Here is a 22,681-nt window from a genome sequence, read left to right on the forward strand (position 1 = left end):
CATATTCGGCTATCTCAAATTACCAGCTACGGGCTTTTCTCACGAACCTTTGTTGTGAGTTGTGACCCATCTTGCCTTGGTGCCCTGCTTTTTTAAACTCTTGCTGATAGCATTTATCAAGTAGATGCCTTCTCTGCACTTTATCAATCATACTAACAAATGAATTTCGTACCGGAGATTTTAAGGGTTTTATCGCATCAATCAAGTTATATTAGGAAATACTGTATTCTATTACTGATTTTTACTCGTTTATTGGTTATTGATGTGATTCGTAAATGACGCAAGAGTACTTCAATGCAATAGTTGATTCTGGAAGTGGTGATAGTACAGCTGATATTTTAAGTGACAGTACAGCTGATATTTTAAAGAGTTAATAATCTTTCTATTGTTGCTTCAATTCAACGTCAAAGTATCAACAAGTGAAGTTCAACTTCGAATCAGATCTCTTTCATTCCTCATTTTCCTTCCCCAGCACACATTTGACACCCAAAAAAATGACATGTTTAATTCAATTGCATGAATTAGGATTACAAGCAACACCGAGACATTTTACTGATTCATGGAATTTGATTGGCACATTTAGGTAATCTAATGTTGGCCGGTGCATAACAGATTATGTAATCCCCGTTATATAACTTTAGGTGTGTTATCCGTATTCATGCTCCCATGAATCAATATTTGGACATCTATACCCTTGATAAATAAATATTTGGATATCTTTCACCCTCTATTTTTGCCTTACAATGAATGAGTAAAAATATCATTTCACGTTTATTTTTAATTTTTCCTAGATAATATACAAATTTCATTCCATGATTCCCTTTTGGTTAAAAAAAAAAAATTATACGATTCCTTAATGGCATATGCCGAACAAATATTCTATAATTGTCATTCCATTACACAACATTCTCTGCTACTAAATTCCATTACTTTCTCTGGGATTATTTAAACCAAATGGGCACTGACGTGTGACATAAAGGATTTGAATGAAAATCAATTGGACCATAGGTGCTATGAAACAATTTAATATTTTGGGGGCCCATATCTTCACTGTGTTTTTGGCACTTCCTTCAAGACATGAAAGATCTTATAGTGGTGGTCCGCTTCTGCTAAAATCCATCGCCACTTCTTTTACTGCCCACAACCTTAATCCTTCTTATATTTTCATGTTTCATGTAGCTCGAGCCGAAAATCGCAGTATGCGTCGACGTATAACGGACCTCCGAAAAGCCCAAGCTGTGATGCGAACCAGGGTCGAGTATTTTTGTCTTGTCAAAATGGTTTCATGCTGTAAAAGAATTTTTAAAAAGCTTGAGCTATTTAAACTCTATTCATCTCTGTAAAGTAGATTTTAACGTGATTTAGATAAAAATTTAATTAATTTAATTTAAAAGATGAAAATGTAATAATTAAGCTGAAGAATTAGAGAAAATAGATTTAACATTCAGAAACTGACAAGTGAACAGGAATAGAGAGAAAATAATAAAAAGGTGCCTAGAACTGGAATCTGAAACAGAAAACAAATACAATAACCACCGACTGACCGACTGTGAGTGCATTTGCATCACTCGTCCAGAGTCCAGACGCCAGAATCCAAAACCAGCATTCATTTGGAAAAAGAAAAATCCGAAAACCAGCACAATCGACAATTTTGACAATGATGGCAGGCTAGGACCCATGACGTGTGCTCAAGGAACAGTTTAGTTCAAAGGTTGTCCCGCCAAATGTCCGCGTGTTTATTTATTTTTATTATTTATCTTTCACAGCACTTGAGGTGATACCTGAGGGGTTCTCAAGGGCTGATCTTTATGGGTTTGGTACTTAAAATTATTTATTTTTAATTTATTTTTTACATTTGGCCTTTATATAAAAGATTTAAGGTCTGATCCGGAAACCTATTAAAAAAAAAAAAAATTTAAATAAAATTAAATATTATAAATTAATAAAAATATTCTGAAACTAAAAAAATTAAAATTCACAGAATATTTTAAAAATTAAACAATATATTTAAAAATATAAACAATACACATTCATCAATGAAAATTCAAATCCTCTTCATTTACAAATAAAATATTAGATCCCTCGAATGTAAGTGTACTTGTTAGAGATAGAAGTGAAAATTTAATGTCAATTACCTTTACAACTTCTTCTTCATCATCTATAATAAATATTAATTAAATTATGTAATTAATATATGTGTGTGTAATAATCAAGCTTATCAAGGTTTAAAAGGCTGCTCAGGTTCAAGCTCTTTTTTATAAGGTCAGGCCTTCAAATCCAATTTTTTAAAAAAAAATAATTTTTAAAGCTTGAATATTTATTTAAATAAAACCTATAAGATTAGCTCCTTAAACCGGCTCTTATTTTCTACTTTACATGATGTTAAGGCTTATCTCTGCTTGAGCATACTGCGCACACAATAACCTGATAAATTTCAAAACGGTGGTCCAGAACCTTCAGTGGATCTAAGACCTTTTCGACAATTATCTATTGTTTCGCCTTAAAAAAAAAAAAAAGTAAAAATAAGATTTCAGCTAACAAGCCACGCTGTGCACTCACTAGTCATTACTGTGATGTGTTATATTTGGAACATCCTTTCAAAAGTATATTAGAAACACAAGAAAGTCAGTTATAAGTCCCCATCGCTTTTATTAGTTGATCTTTGATATCGCCTAACATCAGTTCCCAACTCTTTCTCTTGTTGCGATCGATGGAGCGAAAAATGCGTCAAATGTTCCTGTTGCCTTTCCCCGGATGAGGCACGTCTAAATTCTCTATGAAGTATCTTTTTTATTGTTGTTTGTAGATGTCTCTTAACCAGTAACAACTATGTTTGAAACACATTCATACCTCACATTACATGTAGGTATTTCTTCTAATAAAAATTCAATCTCTAGTTCACTGTGAGTGTGTTTGGGTTTCCATGGGTAAAAATTAATCATAGAAAAAATTGATTAACAACACATGATGATGTTTAGATAATATTTTCAAAAATTGATTTTGATAATTGAATATTTGGATAATTATTCAGATTCAATTATAAATATAAGGGAACAAATAAAAAAACGGTCAAATGCTAAGAATTGATTTTCAAGTGGAAAAAAAAAACTTATATTAAAGGGAGTTTTACAAGACAAATGAAATTTGAAAAAATTGAACGTGTTTGGATAAAATTTTTTAAAATCATAATTTTAGACCTAAAGTTGATTCTGAACATGTATCTAAAGAGGTCCTATATCGTAATGAACTAGCACATTTTGGAAGATGCAAGCCCATTGGCTAGAGCACTCCTTTTCATTTCTCCTATCCCTCTCTTTTAAGGTTGCAGCGCACTTATGTTAATTTTTTTTTTAAAAAAAGAATAACTAATATGTCTAGATTTTCTTCAAATTTCTCTATCGATACCATAAGTTACTATATAGATTGGCTTCACGATTAACCCTCTCATTTTTATAAGTAAAGTTCGTGAAGATAAGGGTATGGATGTTAAGAGTATGATCCTAGAACTATACAAAAGCGATGTTAAGGAGAATGATGGGGGAAAGGGTTAAAGAGATTAGGAGAAATGGATGGAGATTAAACCAAGTGGGCTGTTGCCAGCTGGATGAAGAGGAAAAAAATCAGTGAATGAGTTGATGTCTGTAGGGCTCATAGGTCTTGATATGCTATTTATCCGCCTATTGTCCCGATATTGTTATATCTTTGTCGCCACCGGCCCACCGGGTCCGCCCACGAGGATATCGCCGGGCCCTCTACATTAATTCAGTCATCTTAATCACGACGTAACTGCCACAATTAATAAGCCAAGCAGATCCCCGCTGAGTCCCTCCAGGGCAAATTTTCCCCACCTTCTTTTCGTCATCTTATCTCCACGCTTCGATGATCAGGTAAGGTACAGACTAATCGGAATCCTGCTATATGTGATTGTTATTATTAAAAATGGCTTTATAAATATTTTAAAAATACTTTTATCATATTTATTTAACGAGGCTTTATATTTTAAAAATTTAAACTTGAGACTACAAAATAGGCTAATTTAACCAAATATTACTCAATAAAATAAATAAATAATTTTAAACTATTAAAATTTAACTTGTATTAAAATAAAAAAATGAAAAGATTTAACAATGATATATGAACTGTGCATGTTAAACTTTTAACTTTTTGAATTTATTTTTTCATATAATAATTATTTCATAAAACAATTAAATTTTTTGGTAAAAAAATAATTAAATTTGGACCATTCGATCTAGGTGAGATGAGAAGGGAGAAAAAAAGGAGAGAATTATGAGAAGATCCGGACCCATCAATAAGTCAACAGAGAAGAAGGCCCATTAAAAGCAATAGAGGTCAAGAGGTATTAAAATTAACAAGTAATAATTATCAACTGCGAGTGGGCACTGTGATCGTACTATTTATTTTTTTTTAATTTTTTTGCCATTTGAACTGTTAACACGAGCATCTGTAAAAGTAAAGAAGAGTGAGTTGATGGGCATATTGGCGTGGTCATGTAAGGGAGCGTGACTGCGTGAGGTTGAGGATAAAGACCCCTATAATTGGAAGAAGCAAAGGATGGACCAGAAAGATGTAATGCTACAACTACCATTTCAATGGCTAATTCGATTTTGCCATATATTTTCATTCAATAGTATCTTTCTTCAACTGTGGGTCAGACAAGATAGACTCATGGAGGCGACATGAATGAACGACCGCGTGCGCTGTTTTTGTCAGGACTTGGCGACCTACGTTTGTGTGTGGAGAGAATTGGACCATAAGCATGGGCCTCGATTATTTGTTTTGGGCCTCACATTCTTTGCCGTGGGCTCCTCCTCCAATACGACTGCCCCCCGTGGGGCCCTCTCCTTTATTCACCCCCATCAACCTCTCCCAAGCCTCACTGCCTTTCTCCCTGCGTCCTAATCCTCCCTATTTTCTTCCGCTCACACTATACTTTACACCTTATACTACACCAGTAAATATGTCTTCTAGTTTACCTTCACGTTATATAAATTGCATTACTTTATCTTTTTTGGGGGGAAAATCATCATAAATATCATATTCTATATTAATTTATAATAAATAAATCGAGTGAAAAATATGGATAATCACATTTATACCTTCATCCTCTAGTTTTGTATTTTTTTTCCAGTTAAATTCTGGTTTAAAAAAGTAATATCACTGCTCACGGATGTGCGACCCCGAGACGATGACTCTGGGTCACCCCATCAAACTGAAAGACAGGACGTTGGAGCAGGGCCCATATCGGGGGGAGCATTTTTTTTTTTTTTCCAACCTCCCGAACCAAGTAATCGAACGGGCGAGGACAAGGTATTTGGTTGGCACTCGACACTCGTGGCACCATCGCATGATCTGAGTTTGAGGGAGGCTCAAAGGGCAAAACTGAACGGGCAATAGTTTTGAACGTTTCCTCCCTTAATTTTCATAAATCGGAAAAAGAACTACTTTGGGAAAAGCGAAGTGGATTAGTTTCCAAGAATAGCTCCGCGCTCTCGAGTAGCAGGGACCCCACCTCCGGTTCGGTACCCAAAATTTCACACAATATCCACTTTGCAAACTGCCAACTACAAGTGCGAAAGCCCCTGCCATCCCCTCCCCTACCCGCACTTATCCCATATCTGCGTGGCCCCACCACCACTTATCTCATTTCCATTTTTATCCTCCTCCTTTCACCCTATTTACAATCGTGACAACCCCCTTCCCCTCCTCATGCAACTTTCACTTCAAGGTGTATCAATTTTTCAACCTCCCCAACATCATTCCGCAAGATTCTTAAACTGTTAGACATGACAAAGACACTGAACCAACCAACCGGACGATGTCCTGTGTCCCCAGGGGCATTTTCGTCTAACCAGCCCCTTATCTAACCACCGTTTCTTCTCTTCCGTCTTCAAACACCCCCATCATTTCCAATGTAACTAGACTGTGCATTGCACGTTATCTTCCCGCTCTGGACGCTGCAACTTGACCCATTTGCCCTCCTGCTTCCGGATTCCTCTTCCCTAACGACCGGGGCATTCTAGTCACACGAACCACACCTCGGGCTTAAAACCCCCAAAAAGGGCGTGCCATTTTTGTTCTTTCCAGCCCATGCCCCCATCGTGAACCCCCCAAGTCGTCCGCATCACCCACGCCTCAGGTGTTCCTGTACGACAGGGGCAGTTTCGGTTATCTATATTGCAGGTCACAACTCACAGCCTTTGTGGCGCCACCTGCTATCGACACGTACTACCATACCCTGGGTCTTGGAATCTGCCACGTAGGATTCACCCGTGGCCACTTCGCCTGCTCATGCTTTTCCCACTCTTCGCCTGTTCGTTCCCTTCAAATACTCCACGCCCGCTGATCGGTTCCTTATCTTCGCCTTGCAAACAAGCATCCCCGCACCCGGACAAAACTGACGCTCACGTTTCCATGTCCGGTGACTCGTCGGACGTTACCTTTGGCGAGTTCGCGGAAATGGAGGACCTTCACGTCGCTTTTTCCCCTGATTTTCTGAGGATTCGCCTGACTTAATGCCGTCGCTTATTTCGGAGTTCTTGCCGTGTTTGGTAGAAGAACTAAGCAAAAGCGACTTTACTTGGCAGAGTTTTCAAGTTATTCCGAGCCATCTCCTGCAAAACCGAGGTCTATTAAAACTATATAATAATCGGAGAAGTTAAAAGGGAACTGTTCTAGTTTGTGCGTCCCGAGTTGCCTATGCGGTGCATTGATTTTTTTTTTTTTTTGGTTCCTGTTGATTTTCTGTGAATGATTTGGTTTAGCTCTTCGTCCTAAAATTTTGAACTAGTATGCGGAGAATCGAGGTAGTTTTACTGTGTTTGAGAGATTCGATTAGCTTTTGGTAGTTGTGTAATTTGACTCCCGAGTAATTGAAAATTCAGTTCGGGGTTTGCAAATGGAATAGTGGAATTCAGAGACTCTAAGACTCTCGAGTCATGCCAATGAAAATTCAGCCGATCGATCCTCAGATACATGCAGAGGGGACTAGGCCTGAGCAGGCTAAGCCCATCGTCAAATCGCGATTGAAGAGACTCTTTGAGCGCCAGTTCCACGGTGTTCTGAGAAATTCTGCGGCAGAAAAGGTCGGCGGCGAGGAGCTGCATTCGGCTAAAGATGTGCTAAACGATTCCAATGATTTTGAACCGAGTTCGGTGTGTTTGGCGAAGATGGTGCAGAATTTCATCGAGGAAAATCAAGAGAAGCAATCCTCTCTCGTCAGGTGTGGACGAAACCGCTGCAACTGCTTCCATGGAAACGGTGATGACAGCTCTGACGATGAATCCGACGTATTCGGTGGTTTTGGTGACTCCAACTATTCTTTGACTGCAGAAGCGGTTGAAATTCTGAAGGTAACGAGTTTCTTTAGAGATTAAATTTAGAACCTGGTTTCTTGTTTTAAGAAAGAGACCGTTTATGTTTGTGAACAATTTTTTTTATTTTTAAATGGCTTTCCTTATTTAATTTGGATAGGGTCTGGTGGCTTGTGCAAGTGTGTGTGAAAGGAATTTGCTAGCGGACACTGCTAAGATAGTCGAGAAGAATAAGATTTGCAAGCGTAAAGACGATTTTTGCCGAAAGCTTGTAATTGATGGGTTGTTGGCTATCGGATATGACGCGTCAATCTGCAAATCTCGCTGGGAAAATTCTCCCTTCTGTCCTGCCGGTACTCTCTCACTTCAGTACTAGTCATCGTTTTCAATTTGGAAAATTTTTAGCTGTGTTTGATTACCGGGAAACTCGAATTCTGCTTTTCTTTTCTTTTGTATTTTTGGGTGGGTGGGAGGAGAATGTTAACCTAATACTGGAGAAAGTTCGATTCAGACGGGAAAAGTGTTTCTCTTGGTCTTGGGTATCATTTGATCCTGAGATTGAGACTGTGACATAAATCTCCGGTATTCACCAGGAACGAGTCGCGTTTTAAACAGCTTGTTCATTGAAGAAATTCAGTGAAATGAATAACAAATTGTCTTTCACATAGCTTATAGAATTCTACTGAATATCATATTATCCTACAGGTGAATATGAATACATTGATGTAATCGTCGAGGGCGAGCGGGTGCTTATAGACATTGATTTCAGATCAGAATTTGAAATTGCTCGATCAACGAAGACGTACAAGACGATTCTTCACACTCTGCCCTGCATTTACGTGGGCAAGTCCGATCGGTTGCAGAGCATAATAGGAATCGTATCGGAGGCCGCCAAACAGAGTCTGAAGAAGAAGGGCATGCACATCCCGCCATGGAGGAAAGCCGAATACGTTAAAGCAAAATGGCTCTCTCCTTACACGCGAACCACACCCACTAAGCTTGAGTCGCACGAAATGAAGGAAACATCGGAAAAGCATCCACCTTTAATTGGAAGCAGCGAGTTTGGGCAGAGTAACAGGGAAGGAAAATCTGCTGATGATGAGGAGTGTTGTGGTTCCGTGTTTTCTTTGTCTGAGGGTTCTGGGAAAGACGATAAGGCCACGGCAGAGACAGCTTGGAAACCTCCGGCGCTGAAGCCCAAGAGCATCCAGTCAGGGGCTAAGATCGTCACTGGCTTGGCAGCAGTCTTGGATAACCCTTAGAACCATGAACCATGAAGTTTTGTTTTTGTTTTTTTTTTTTTTTTTTTGGCTTTTCTCGGCGTCTTTTTGCCAAGATGAGAGCTCAAAATGATATAGATGTAACAGTTCTATCCCTTCTCTTTTTTATGTAAAGGGATGAATTTACTTTACTGATATGAATGAATTAAATAAAACTTGACATATGATTAGCAAAACCCATAATTCGATTCTTTGCTTACAGCTATAACTACGGGTTTTGCTGAGTTCCTGGCTTAAATTATATGTTAAAGACAAATATAGTCCATAGCGTAGGCTTATGGTCTTGCTTGATTTACTGTTATTTTTTTCTTCAAGAAGAAGGAAAATTGAGTTGACAAATAAAGATCGGAAAGAAAGGTGAGCAATGCTGTTTTAAAATTCGTAACAATGGCTTCCCTTGCCCAGAATCTAGATGCAGTGCAGTATTAGATCACAAAACTGCATCTCTAAAAATTAGTAGCATACGATACAAGTGTAAGTAACAATTAGCAATTAACGAGCATTATTCGTTGTTTGCGTGACGGTGCATATCTAATATTTTAGATACCAATTTGGCAGGTCGCTTCTACCACTAATCTCGTATTTATTCCCCACATCTCAAACACCGTCCTACTCCTACAACACGACAGGGTCTCTCTTCTTTTTCAAATGATCACTGTGACAGTTGTCTTGCTTTATACGCTCAAGCGATCATCATATCAAAAAAAAAAAAAAAAAGAAAAGAAAAGAAAGAGAGCAGCGCAATCTCCTGATCAAGTCTTAACATTTCTTCTCCCGTCGCATCATTATTGTTGTCATGATTATGGCAATAGAGAATTGAGATTTCCGTCGACGTTTCAGTCGAAACACTATGTGATGATGGTACCCACCCCTACGCTCTTAGTTTTTGGCTGGTGAGAAAAAACCGATGCTCTATGAGAGGCTGTGAGAACTACAGTTACTAAATTTCGACCCTTGGATCTTGGTTTTATCCGCCTGATCTTTTCCTCAGTTTCAAACAAACAGAGTGGGGTGCGTGTGCTGATGTAAACCATGTTTTGTCGTTTCCTCGCCTAGCCCCAAGTCCACAAATCCCACATAGCATGTTGGAAATTGCACATCTCTTTTTCATCCATTATTCTAGTCTGGTTTTATTTTATTTTTAAAGTCATTCAGTTGCACTCAATTCTGTGCCTTCGTCGTTAGTATTTAATTTTTTTAGCATTCTGTCGCTGTCCATTTTTATTTTTTATTTTTTAGTCCCAGTGCCCCTGACCTCATTCTATTTAATAATCCATGTTTAATGAATCCATAAAATATGGTCGCAGTACTTTTGAGTGTGGAAAGAAATTGAACTGTGAGATATCTGTGGAAACTCTGACGGTAAAGAAGAGATTGGCAGAAGGCACCGTTCACGAGGGTCTGTCCAGTTACCATATTGATATCAGTAGGAGTTACTATTCATTAACTGATTAATTATTTTTTTCCATCAGAAAAAAGGAAGCATTCTGAAAGGGGTCAGAGAAGTAATAATAGAGTTTGTTGGGGGTGATATTCTCTGGTGATATTCCTCTCGGAACTATAATTTACTTCAGGATGCTGACATCTTACCCACTTAATTTAACCCTACTTTTTTTTTGTTATTCACATTTTTAATTAAATTTTGCATCTCCCTACAATAATTATTTATCTCTAAATTAATATTATATTTTTATATTTATTTTTATTTAATAAAATATTTTATTTTAAAATTACATATATTAATAAATAATAAAGCTTGTGAACAATATTTTACAAACTTATTTTTTTAAAAAAATTATAAACTTTTTAAAATAATATTTATTTAATATAATTTTAAATCTACACACTTAATCATTACATTATAATAATTTTAATTGTTTTTATATTTAAAAGATAATATTAAAAAATATCATTCATAAAAATTTTTAAATTATATTATATTTTGGGATAATACAATACATTTAAAACTTTTATAATTTATGATGAAGAGAGTAGTTGTATACTCCTGTGAGTCATAATGCAGAGCATATATAACTACTTCATGATTATAGAAAAAAATTAGGTAAAATTTTAATCTTTTAAAGAATCGTATATCTTTTCAACTACACTTTTATTAAATATATTATATAACCTTAATGATGATAACTACATTTAAAATTTCAGTACATCATTTTTTAAAAAAATAATAAATAAAATAAAGATATAATTAAAACAACACTTATAAAAATTAGCTAATGTCAGCTTCAAACGATGTCTTATAATGAAGTTCCGAAGGAGTAATAATTTAGTTTTTTTTTTTCTTTTTACGTCAACATTGTATCGTTTGAGCAGCGACAAAATTTAAAATATTTTATTTAAGATATGTCAAGTAAAAATAAAATAAAATAATTGAATTAGTAATGTTTTATTTCAATGTGAGGAAAATGACAAAAGCATGAACTAACTGCTGTATACAGAGCAGGCACTCGCCCCCAGACACTCCTCACTGATATATTTGAGAAACAGATCAACCTAAATTTAGATTTTACTGTAACTTTATTGACTTTATTAAAAACTACGATTCGCAAGATTATGTGTTTGTGATTGCCACTATGTAACCCTTTTATCACGGTCGTCTGTTCGCTTAAAAACGAGGGGCAATAGTAATTTCGATAGGAGTTAATTCTATTGAAATGAGCTATGATCAGATTCAATATACAAAGGATCGAGTTTGAGTTCGTGTTTGCGTAATCATTATTTAAAAAAAAAAAATCTTTGAAAAAACTACTATTAATGAGTCCCGACTCCCGACAACGATGGGATATTTTTTGTAATTCACAGAGAGGACAATTTTATTATATATTAAAATCCTAATTGATCTTGGATGAATCTCAGTAATGCTAATTTCTCTCACATCTTTACATTAAAACATACCGAAGTGTCATCTTATTATATAGTCTTCATTTTGGTTGAAAACATACGATATTCTTAATTACTCTATAAAAATAAAAAAAATAGCTTAAAGTAGTTAGTTAATATTACTTTTTAATATTAGTAAGATTTTTAATACTATTAACGAGTAAAAAATATTCTATATTTTGTTACAAATAATATACTATGTATATATACTGGAGTTATATATATAACTAACTACTAAATCGCACTTCAAAGTTTAAAACAATCATTGCATGTGCAAGTTGTGATGGGAAGCATCGCCACCGGATTTAAGCATCGTTTACTTATAATAGCGTCACCTCATCGCCAAATTTGGCAAAACGTAAACCGATGAACAAATGACTTCATTTTCGTTTGTTTATTTATTCCCCTTTTTCCTTTTCCTTGTAATATATAGCTAGTTGAGATATTACTGAGAACGACCAATTAACAGTAGTTTTTTTCCCCCACTTTTTGTCACCTGTTTTTTACGCAAGCAAACTGTTGACAAGGATTTAGAAATCCATTTACAAAACAGACAAAGTCATTGCTCAAACCAGTGCTATCCAAATAGCTAATCTTTTGTCAAGTATGGTATTTCTTACTTAATTGCTCATTAAGTTGTATCTTGCACGCCTTAACTAGAGTTTAAATTTCCTAAGGGACTCAGCTTCCACGCATAAATCTTGCAGACTCTACAGCGCATTTCTTTACAGATATTCAACACTCGGAATTTATGAGATATTCGACATTATTTAGTTGTCGTTTAACACGGTTTTTTATCCAACAATTGATATGGCTAACCATTAAGTAAAAACCCTACTTACCTTTTCTGGCTAAAAGATATGTTTTGTCCCAATTTTGTCAATCATCAAAGACTAAATATTCTGCTCTCCTTTTATCCAAATATTGCTTTCGCTTTAAAGTGATCATTTACACTAATTAATTAACCAAATTGAATGTTGTGGTTTGAATATCAAATTACTCAAACAAGTCTACATTTAATAAGAGTCTGGAAACGCTTTATATAGAGCATTATTTTTATTTCAGTTTATCATAATTATTCAATAATATTTATTTCTAAACCTTTTTAAAGCCTGTGTTTGTCGTATTATTCTACTGAAGTAATGTAAATTGCCTCATCCCTCATGGTGTAGTCAATATATATATATAGGATTAATGCAATGATGGTTTTTAACACGAAAAATACTCGTTCGAATAGTTAAAATTATATTTATAATTTTGAGTGCCAATCCGTACGTTATGAGAACGATGAAGATTTGTAAATGAAAAAAGTATCATCAATTTACGAACGAAAAATATGATTAAGATGGGAAGAGTCAAGGAATTAAAATACAAACGATGAATCCACTTTAAGCTTTTTTTTTTTGGTCAGGATCCACTTTAAGCTTTAAGCATGTTGATTTGCATGGAGATCTGAGGAATGAAAAGACGAGCCCAGGGGAGGAATAACGTGCCTGAGAGTTCTATACTGGTAAAACTCTGTGTCGTGCCCAAACAAAACATGCGATTTTAAGCTTTAAGTGATCTTATCTTCAACCCTTGGCTTCCACCAACACATGAAAATCGATGGAGATATGTGAAAAGCGAGGGAATATGGTTAAACAAGAGGGAAATTTCTTAGGAATCATGTGTTAATACTAATGAACTCCCTCCTATCTCTATAATATAAAACATTTTTTTATAAGTCTTGTTTGATTCAAAACATATGGTATTAACTAACTTTTATAAATTTTTTCAACCATATTTCTGTAACATTCATTAGTCTTTTTTTAAAAAAATTGTTTATTGAAATTTCAATGTCACTGTTAAAACACTTAACATGTCTTATTTTATTATGACATGATTGGAGAAAAAAGAAGTACGATATTTATAAAATAAATTAAAATTTCAATTAATTTCTTTTAAAATCTGTGAAGTAGTTTTCAATGTCCCGGAAAGAGTAGGTAATAAAAGTGAAGAGAATGGAATAAGGGTTTGGGAAAAGGTGTGAGGTATGAGCCTATGAGGGAAGCCTTGAAATTAAAAGAAGGCAAAGGGCAAGGTGCTTGCAACACAAGTCAATGGTTGTTTGTCTTTTGAAACTTTGATGGGACTCTCTTTCTCACTTTCACGGGCCACAGTTCTCATCCTTCGTCTTGTTCTTGTTTATGTTTCACCTTTTTTTTTTTGTGTCTCCGTCCCGTTCCACACAGGCCTTAGAACCAGGGGAAAAAAAAGGCAAGGGGAAGGTGCGTAGAAGGAGAGGTTTTGTAATTTTCAGTGACGGAGTGAACAAGAAAAGAATAAATCATGTTGGCGGAAGAAATGTGAAGAGGACACTATCACTGTTTTGAAAATCGGACCGGACCGGCCGGTCGGACCGATCGGACCGTCGACCGGTCTGGTTTTCGGTCTGATTCAAAGGAAAAAATCGTTTTCAGAGTTGAGCCGGGTTGAACCGTTTCGAACCGGCGGTCGGACCGGGAACCGGATCCGGTTTTCAAAAACCGGACTGTTCAAAAAAAATTTTTTTTTTATTTTTTATCAAATTTTTTTAAAAAAATGACTAATTTTTTTAATCATTTGATATTATAGTGTATCATATAGCTTGTTAAGTCATAATAAACTTAAAATATTTAAGTTTTTTAAGTTAAATAGCAATTTTATATGTATTTCTTATATTTAAATTATTATATACATATATAATTTTTTTTTAATTTAATTATTACGTCACCGGTTGGACCAATGGTCCAACCGGTTGAACCATGCGAACTGTGAACCGTTGACTTTTCCGGTTCAATGTCCGGTCTGGTTCTGAAAACACTGGACACTATAGAAATGGGAGGGAGGTTGTTATTATGCGATACGTGTATGTGCCGTGGTAATAATGACACTTTGAATATTGGGAGGCAGGGGAAGATCCGCTGAGATAATAATGCTAGACAGGGACCACTCTCTCTTGCTTCATTCTTCACTGTTACTTTTGAATCAGTCAATTAGTGTTTTTAAAAAAGCTACGAGCTTTTAAACAGTGAATTCATCCGTTGGATTTTAACTAGGCGTACTTGCTCGGCTCTGTTGAAAACATTTAACATGTAAAATTACTTTATGTAAGTCCAGAGTTATTTAATTACTCCTATAATTTTATTTATGAGATAAAAATAAAAAAATTGATTCTATTTACATGACATTTGTAAATTTTTAATGCTCATATTTATATTTTTATGCTCATTAAATACTTTAAATAAAAATAATAATAATGAGATTTAAAAATATTTATCAGCAATAAAGATAAAAACTTGTTAAATTTTAAGATAATGTTAATTAGATTTAAGGTCTTTATTGATTCTGATAAAACTTGTTAGAAGTGATTTAGAAATAGGATTAAAAAAATATCTTTTAATATGATTCTAAGTTTCTATTAAATATACACACACTTTCAACCCTTTCAAGTATATTGAGAAAAGTTTTTTTTTTTTTTGATATTATAAAAAAGTGAGAGGTATTTTAATTTTTACTCTTAATTTTAAATAATAATACAACCACATTAAATACGTTTATATTAATTAAGAATGAATAAAATTAAAAAAATAATTTGATTATTATAATGTATCATGTATTTTAAATAAAAAATTATTTTTAAAAAACGTCCAAATGGAGTATCTTACAAGTTTAATATACATTTGTGTCTGAGATTATATGTGTGGCATATTTTCTGAAAGACTGGGAGGATTAATATCCCGCGAGCGTCTCAGCTATCGAACAAATCAAAGTGGCAACGGACAACAGTTGACTAGTTGAGTGCGTGTCACCGTATCATAAATGATACTCCCTCTAATCACGTCATTAAAGAAGATCTAGAGGGCAATTTAGTAATTATCCAACAAAACATATTTACCCAACAGGGACTTCAAATTAGTTTATTCATTTCATGGAACCTTTGGGTAATTGAAATGTTTATGCGAGACTTTATAGTAAATTTTTCCAAAGAACTATTTTGGCCAACTAGCATATAAATAGAAAATAGGAAATTTATCATAGTACATGTGATACATTTATAAATCATAGAAAAACAATTTATTTTCATATAACAGAGAGAATCACGTTCAAATATAATTTCAAAAAGTCATTCACAAATAATGATCAATATAAGATAAATTGTTATTAAAATAAAAATGTGATCTGTGCTTTTTTACGAATAAGACTTGTTGTTAATTATTATTTATAAATAATTCACCTGAATAATTTTTGAATGTGATTTCTATATATAGAGACACAAGTAAAGCTGTTAGGTATCAAGGTATTCCCTCCATTTATAAATATAAAGTATTTTTTAAAAAATTAAATATTTAAAAATATAAAGTATTTTTAATCTTTTGAAGTATAATCATTATATTTTTTTTTAAAAGTATCTCTATTAATAATAACTTTATATTTATTGTAGGATGTTTAATAGAAATAAATATAAAAAGATATAATTAATTTTAAAATAAGTAATTATTTTATTAAAGATAAATTTAATTAAAAATATTTTATATTTTTAAAGTATATGTTATTAATTTTTTTCATATAAAAAACGAGATAGTTATATTTTTTTAATAAAAAGGGAGGGAAAGATAGATAAGGAAAAAGGGTGAGCATTGGAAAGAGGGTAGGGCACGAGAGTTACGCGGCGACTTCATCCATCTCTATGAGTCGGCTGACGCCATGTTGCCGCCCTTTCCCTTTCAAACCCACTTTCCTTTATTTCTTTATTTATTTTTAAAGATACATTAATCTAAAGATTACACCGTTGTTGCTTTTGCTTCTTTATTTCGTGTGGTTATACTCAAACCTCCCCCCCCCCTCTCCTACCACAATTTAACTTTTTTTTTTTTGGTAAACAAGGAAGGATTGTAAAATTGATTGCAATTTCTCTGTTTTTAGTACTCATATTTAGTGTATGCCTATGTTTTGGATATGATTATTTCAATAAAAAATATCTATAAATAATAAAAAAATACTTTTTTTATTTTCATAATTAATATCTCACTTTTTTTTTTGGCACAAACCGATACATCCCTCTCGGTTGCCCAATTTTGTTATGGGCATTGAGAATAACAAGCATGCTTGCCCTCTGAACATGGGCCTCAAGAATACTAGATTAGGCTAGTAATGGGCCCAAAAATATAAAAAGAGAATACAATGCAACCCCACCCGAATTATGTTCTCCTATTAACACGACGTCTTCCATTTTTCTACAAACAAATAATAATAATAAACCTTATGCAATTTTTTCTTCACAATATATCTTGAACCAAATTCAAGTCTACGTTGAGATGTTGAGATATATTTAATTGTCTCTTAAATAAAATTATCTTCAATGAAAAGATACATGTTAGCAATATTAAATTTTTTTTTCAATTCCTTACCTACCCATCTAGTTGTAGGTTTTCTCTAATATTCCCTTTGTTCTTGTTTATAAGATAGAGAAAGAAATTTTTTTTGATTTTATTTATAAGTTATATTGTTAAATTTTCATCACAAATTATCTCTTTCACCCTCCATTAAATTTTAGAGAGAAAAAATATGTTATTGAAGTATGTATATTTAACAGGAGCAAGGTTGAGAATTTATTAAATTTTAAAATAGAATTAATAAATTTTAAATTTTAAAATTTTTTTCATATTAATAAAATGTATTAAAAATAATTTACAAATAAGATGGGAGAGGAGTATTTATCAACGATTGTTGTATTGTGGTTTTGCTCTTGGAAATTTGAATGTTGCCAAAATGGGACTCCCCCTTCCCAAGAAAGACCTTAGTTATTATTATTATTATTTTTTTTCAGGAGTATTAAGGCGTCTGGTATTGACCGATCTGAATCTCATCTCTACAAGGTGTTTCATTGCTCACACATTGAAAGAAACAAGTAGACCAAAATAAAACAGAAATTTGACTTCCGAATTCACTTCAGTCGTGCCCCAATAAGTGCCAGCGACTGGCTAGGCTAGCATTAATAATTGTAAGTAATTGGGAAAATGATAATTAAGAGCCTTAAGGTCATTGATTCCAATTAAAGATCACAAAATATTAAAACTTCAATTAAAGACCGCGAACCTTATTTGAAATTAAAAATATATATAATTTTATAAAATTATCCTCTATTAAATACTAAAATATACATAACAATACTCAAGTCACCATCGTGATATGAGAATATTATTAATATCAGTTGAAAAATAAGAAACCAAATTTGGGAATAAATTATTTTTCAATCTAAAGGAAACTCACTTTTGAAATATTTCAAAGTCACTTAGCTTATGAATATACAAAAATAAATTAAGAATTTACTAACTTCACTTAAGAATATAAACCCGATAATTTATCAAATTTCATGCTTATACATACAGCTACCACTTAAAAAATAAAGAGATAATACTGTTGAAATTGCTGTAGTGACATTAGAACTAATATTGTTAATGTCTATTGAAAAACAAGAAACTATAATTGAAAATAGATTATTTTTCAGCACGAAAGAAGCTCACTTTTAAAACATTCTAAGATAATTTGTGAATATACAAAAGTGATTGGGGAATTTATTAACTTCATCTAGCTATTTTTTTTTCTAAGGGGCATATAAGATAATTCACATTTTTTTAATTTCAAATAAAAACCATGATCCTTAGTTGAGATTTTAATATTTTATGATCTTCAATTGACATTAATAACTTAAGAGGGTCCTTAATTGTCATTTTTCCTAAGTAATTCAATGTTCTATGGACCCGTCTTCGTAATTTCACTTTCACATACAAGATAAATTTAAATTCCTCTTTGACCTCTGTGTCACTTATTGCCTGGCAACATGAATTATCATGTCATTGACCAATAAATTACCCGCGAGAGAGAGACAAATTTATGACTATGAGTTATGTTAAGCCCGCGGGTCATTTAGCCATCTTTATGGGGCTTGTGTCTCCCTTGTTTGACTGTGAAGAAATACTGTAATTAATCTTCCGGTGCATGCATGAATGCTAATGTCACCAATGAGTTCATGCCTATGCCTGCTTCCCATTGCATCTATCTATGGGCATCCATATATATTTACTGCTACACGTGCTGATTTGGTAGCTATGTATTTTTGTTGCGCTAGATTGTAATCGTTGAGTTGAACAGCGAAATCTATCTCCAGCTATTCTAACAAGAACTCGAGAAGGATGGCCAACGATTCCCACTCTTCACTGAGCAAGCTTCTATCTCTCGATGGAAAGGAGTTTGTATTGTTTCTCGAGGTGGAATTTCGCTTTGCATACAGTATGAATTATGATCTTAGATAAGTTGTTTGTTCATGAATAATAACATGCTCTTGATTTTTTATTGTCAATAGAATGTGTGAGTGTGTGTACTTGCTTACAGCGAGGTCAAAAAATAAAAAATAAAAAATCAGCATACGGCATATCAACCGGATACCATAATATATGACTAAATATGCTCATATTCATAAAGATAATGTTTTACAGTTCTGCCAATGATATTGCGGCCTGCCATTGTACGTGCTGATCATGAATTGAATTTAATGATGCGCATCGTATGACTCCTTGGCGAAGTGGCTGACCAATTATTAATGGATTGCTCTGTTTCAATTAAAAAAACATTTATGGTTATTAAATTACTTTGAGATGTTAGAAATCAAGTTTACAGAATTGTTAGAATTGCTAATAAATGCACGTACAAAATCCAATAACTTCACACACACACACACACACACACAATATTATTTCCTGCACGTCTCCATTAAACCAACGTGTTATACTAACCATGCTTTTGATACTTTCTTGAAAAGATCGATACTAGACGTCAGCATTCGGCTAAAACGGTAAATATATATCAGTGCAAAACTATGCAGCCTTGGGGTCTTTGATTTTTCTTCACTGCTTTTGAAGCTAACTCTGAATGTGCGACGATAATTATAAGCCCATATTATCATGCAAAAGAGATCAGCTCCAACAACTGAGGCTTCCTTCCATCACAAATATATTCAAAGGACGGTTCCTGTTAAGGCAAATCCATCTGTGTCGTACTATCAAAAGCGAAAAACTATGAAAAACTCATGACGAAGGTCTCGTACAATGTGCAAATGTTGTGTCATTTTTCTCATCCCCATACAACACACTCGACATTTAGTTACAGAAATGTCTCCCTTCATCCATCACTCTGGGGCAAATTTGCTCATCCACTTGGGCCTCCACATTAAGCATGCATACAGCCACCAAATGCATTCGAGTCAAATGGGCAAGAATGCACCACCATCTCAATACTCGTCTCTCTGAAGCTCCAGTTTTGATGTTATTATTCTTGGCCCTAAGAGTCTCAGACTTATGGCCTTATTCTTCACTAAACTTTTTTTTTAAATCATAAATATGAGTGACACAACTTTTAAACCGAAATTTTAAAGTATTACAGTTGTAAATGTTTTTACTTATATATCTCTCATCTCTATTTTAATTTTATTCATGTGAGACTTGTTTTGAATTAGGATTACAACGACTGTTCTAAATACACTCACTCAATGAGTATCTCAATTACAGTTGTTAAATTTCATTAATATTTAAAAATTATCAAAATATATTTTCTTTTAAAAATTCAAAATAATCAACACCATCAAAACACTCTTTACTCATGATGTCCCCTCCAAAAATTTAAAATTTGATGTTTTTTAAGTATTATATGACAAAATCATTCATAACTATTTGACTAAATCAAATTGCCACTATAATGTTACATGAGATACTCATTAAGTGAATGTACTTAAACCATTCACTAGATCCAAATTCAACTTGTTCTAGTATCATTAGCTATGATGCAATGTTATTCAAAATATAGGCTAAGCTAAAGTATATTGTTAGTCCTTTAACTTTATATGAGGTCTTATTTTGGTCCATTAATTTTATAAAGTGTATTTTTTAGTTTAACCCTAACAAAGTTAGTTTTCTCACACAAAAAATTTGCATTAAACTTTTAAATATCGACAAATTATTCTCAAACGCTGACATATTAAAATTATTATTTTTAAATAACAATGATTGGCATAAAAAGTAAACATTTAAAATTAATGATATTAGGATTAAAAGATTAAAAATACACATTATAAAATTAAAAAATCAAATTGAAACCTTATGGCTTTAAGAAAACAAAAGGAATTTGTATCATCAACCTTTGCTTAAAGTATATCTAAAGATTTAGTCCCTTTCACTTGATCCCAAACCTCTCCACTACCATTAGTTTAAAAATTAGAATGGTTCCTCGGATCTAGACATTAAAAAAGAGGATTCAGACACCAAAAGATGTTGATTTTAGTTGCTGGAATGAGCTGCTAGGAAAATTGAAAACTCACGATTTACTGATCATGTGATCTACTAGCTAGGATACTAGGAAAAACAATCATATAAATCAATTGCAAACCACGGAAAGGAAAAAAAAAACGAACGCATGTACATGACACGATTTGATAATTAGTAATATTAGAGCCTTCACTGCTATACCATGTATACTTTAAAAATAGGTAAGGTTTTCATTTTCAAGTGCCACGAGTTCAGTCACAATTCATAAGACCTCGTTTGGGAATCACAAACAAGTATTATCCATATCTTAATTAGAATAGATATGGAACCAAATTTGAAAAATGCAAGTGTATATCACATCTAGGGGGAAATCAATTCAGAATATTTAATTTTGATATACATTGTAAAATTGATCCTGCATTATATTGGATTCGGACAGTTTCAATGAAGGCAGAAAATAAATATAGAGAAAAATACTATTAGACAAGCATGGTCTCGCGGATGCTAGCTAGTTCGATAAATGGCCTTAGTCTTTAGGCCCTATGTGATGAGAGCCTTAAATTAAAATTAACTCAAGCCATAGCAAACCTCTTCTAAACAATAGTAACTTAATCGAGTGGAGCGTTGTTTTACATGAGAGAAACATCCCATTTATCCCTGGATTACATTGAAAAGTATTCTCAAATGTAAAATATGTATGAATCAATACATTCATTCATACACAATATTCACCATAATTTTCATGACAAGGGGCTTAGACGATATATATATTTATATAAAATCATTATGTATAAAAATTGGTATGAGTTGCAGGATTCTCATCATTTAAACAAGTGATCGATGATTCAAATCTCAATTATTGTGTACATGGCAACTTAATTAAAAAATTGTCTACTTTAATTTTGCCTAAAATATCTAATATTTATAACTGTTGACGCAGTCTATTCCTTATCCAGACAAAAAACATGTCCAAATGGTGTATTAAAAAAAAAAAAGCATGTCCAAATGAAAACTCGGGACTTATTGTTCTTGTATGTGAAGCCGAAATTACTTCCTCTTAATTGAAGTGTAGTAAAATGATATTTTGAGGAGGATATCCAATAAAAGGTCATTACCGATAACACACTGCTGTCGCTAGACACGAACGTCGGTAAGAATAATTAAGGTTTCTATAGTTGCAAACTTGCAATGACAATTGACAAAGGAAGGGTGTTGCCGATCAATCCCTATCCAAAAGCCCCTCTTTTTGGATATACGTAAATTTGAGAAGATTATACATTCAACCAGGTTTGAAAATATGGTAAATATCAAAAAGGTCAACGAAATTGAATTCGGACAATTTCCTGGGCCAAAACAAAATGAAATAAATACCGCCGGAGTATCACTCTCAAAGGATGCGCGTGAAAATCGCTCGTAGAAAACCATGCGCTCCACCCAGTCACCGTAATCCACCCATCACTCATGGTAATTTTTCTTCATTAAAGTACACGTGGCAACGTATGATTGGACAGGAGGGAGTTAATTCGCTTGCATGCAGTAGTCCTCGGTCACCTGAAGTTGACCTAAACAAATTAAACTGCAATTGTTACACACACACACATACACACACATCAATTTTTTATATTAAATTACGAAAGTGTGCGTGTCCATGCCTCGTGTGTGGGTGTGTGTGTGGTTTAGTGTATATATAGCCTCCATTCATTGAGTGTCAAACGCAGTTTGCTGCTGGATGTCACACTGAGTTTGACTCAATTTCGGTGTTGAAGAGGTGGGCCTAGTAGTAGTAACTAGTAAGTGTTACGGTTTTTCTGAGTTGTTTAATTTCTGACAATTT

The 22,681-nt window shown here is 33.7% G+C and overlaps 1 protein-coding gene across 1 annotated transcript; it reads left to right on the plus strand.

Annotated features, from left to right (window-relative positions):
- The first annotated feature begins 6,135 nt into the window (after positions 1-6,135).
- On the plus strand, positions 6,136-8,794 carry LOC129296598 (uncharacterized). Its single transcript, XM_054935182.1, has 3 exons — positions 6,136-7,370; positions 7,492-7,684; positions 8,037-8,794. Exons 1-3 carry the CDS (start codon positions 6,957-6,959, stop codon positions 8,591-8,593), a joined length of 1,164 nt encoding a protein of 387 aa, XP_054791157.1. The 5' UTR covers positions 6,136-6,956; the 3' UTR covers positions 8,594-8,794.
- Positions 8,795-22,681: the final 13,887 nt, after the last annotated feature.

This window comes from Prosopis cineraria, unplaced genomic scaffold, assembly GCF_029017545.1.
Source record: "Prosopis cineraria cultivar Desert tree isolate PC_DT_omini unplaced genomic scaffold, ASM2901754v1 PC363, whole genome shotgun sequence".
Lineage (NCBI taxonomy): Eukaryota > Viridiplantae > Streptophyta > Magnoliopsida > Fabales > Fabaceae > Prosopis > Prosopis cineraria.

What these genes read in the sequence shown, in the direction of transcription:
- LOC129296598 (XM_054935182.1), top strand. Translation starts at nt 6,957, where the DNA reads ATGCCAATGAAAATTCAGCCGATCGATCCTCAGATACATGCAGAGGGG. An exon ending in AAGCGGTTGAAATTCTGAAG is followed by an intron (nt 7,371 to 7,491) that starts GTAACGAGTTTC and finishes TAATTTGGATAG; the next exon opens with GGTCTGGTGGCTTGTGCAAG. An exon ending in TTCTCCCTTCTGTCCTGCCG is followed by an intron (nt 7,685 to 8,036) that starts GTACTCTCTCAC and finishes ATTATCCTACAG; the next exon opens with GTGAATATGAATACATTGAT.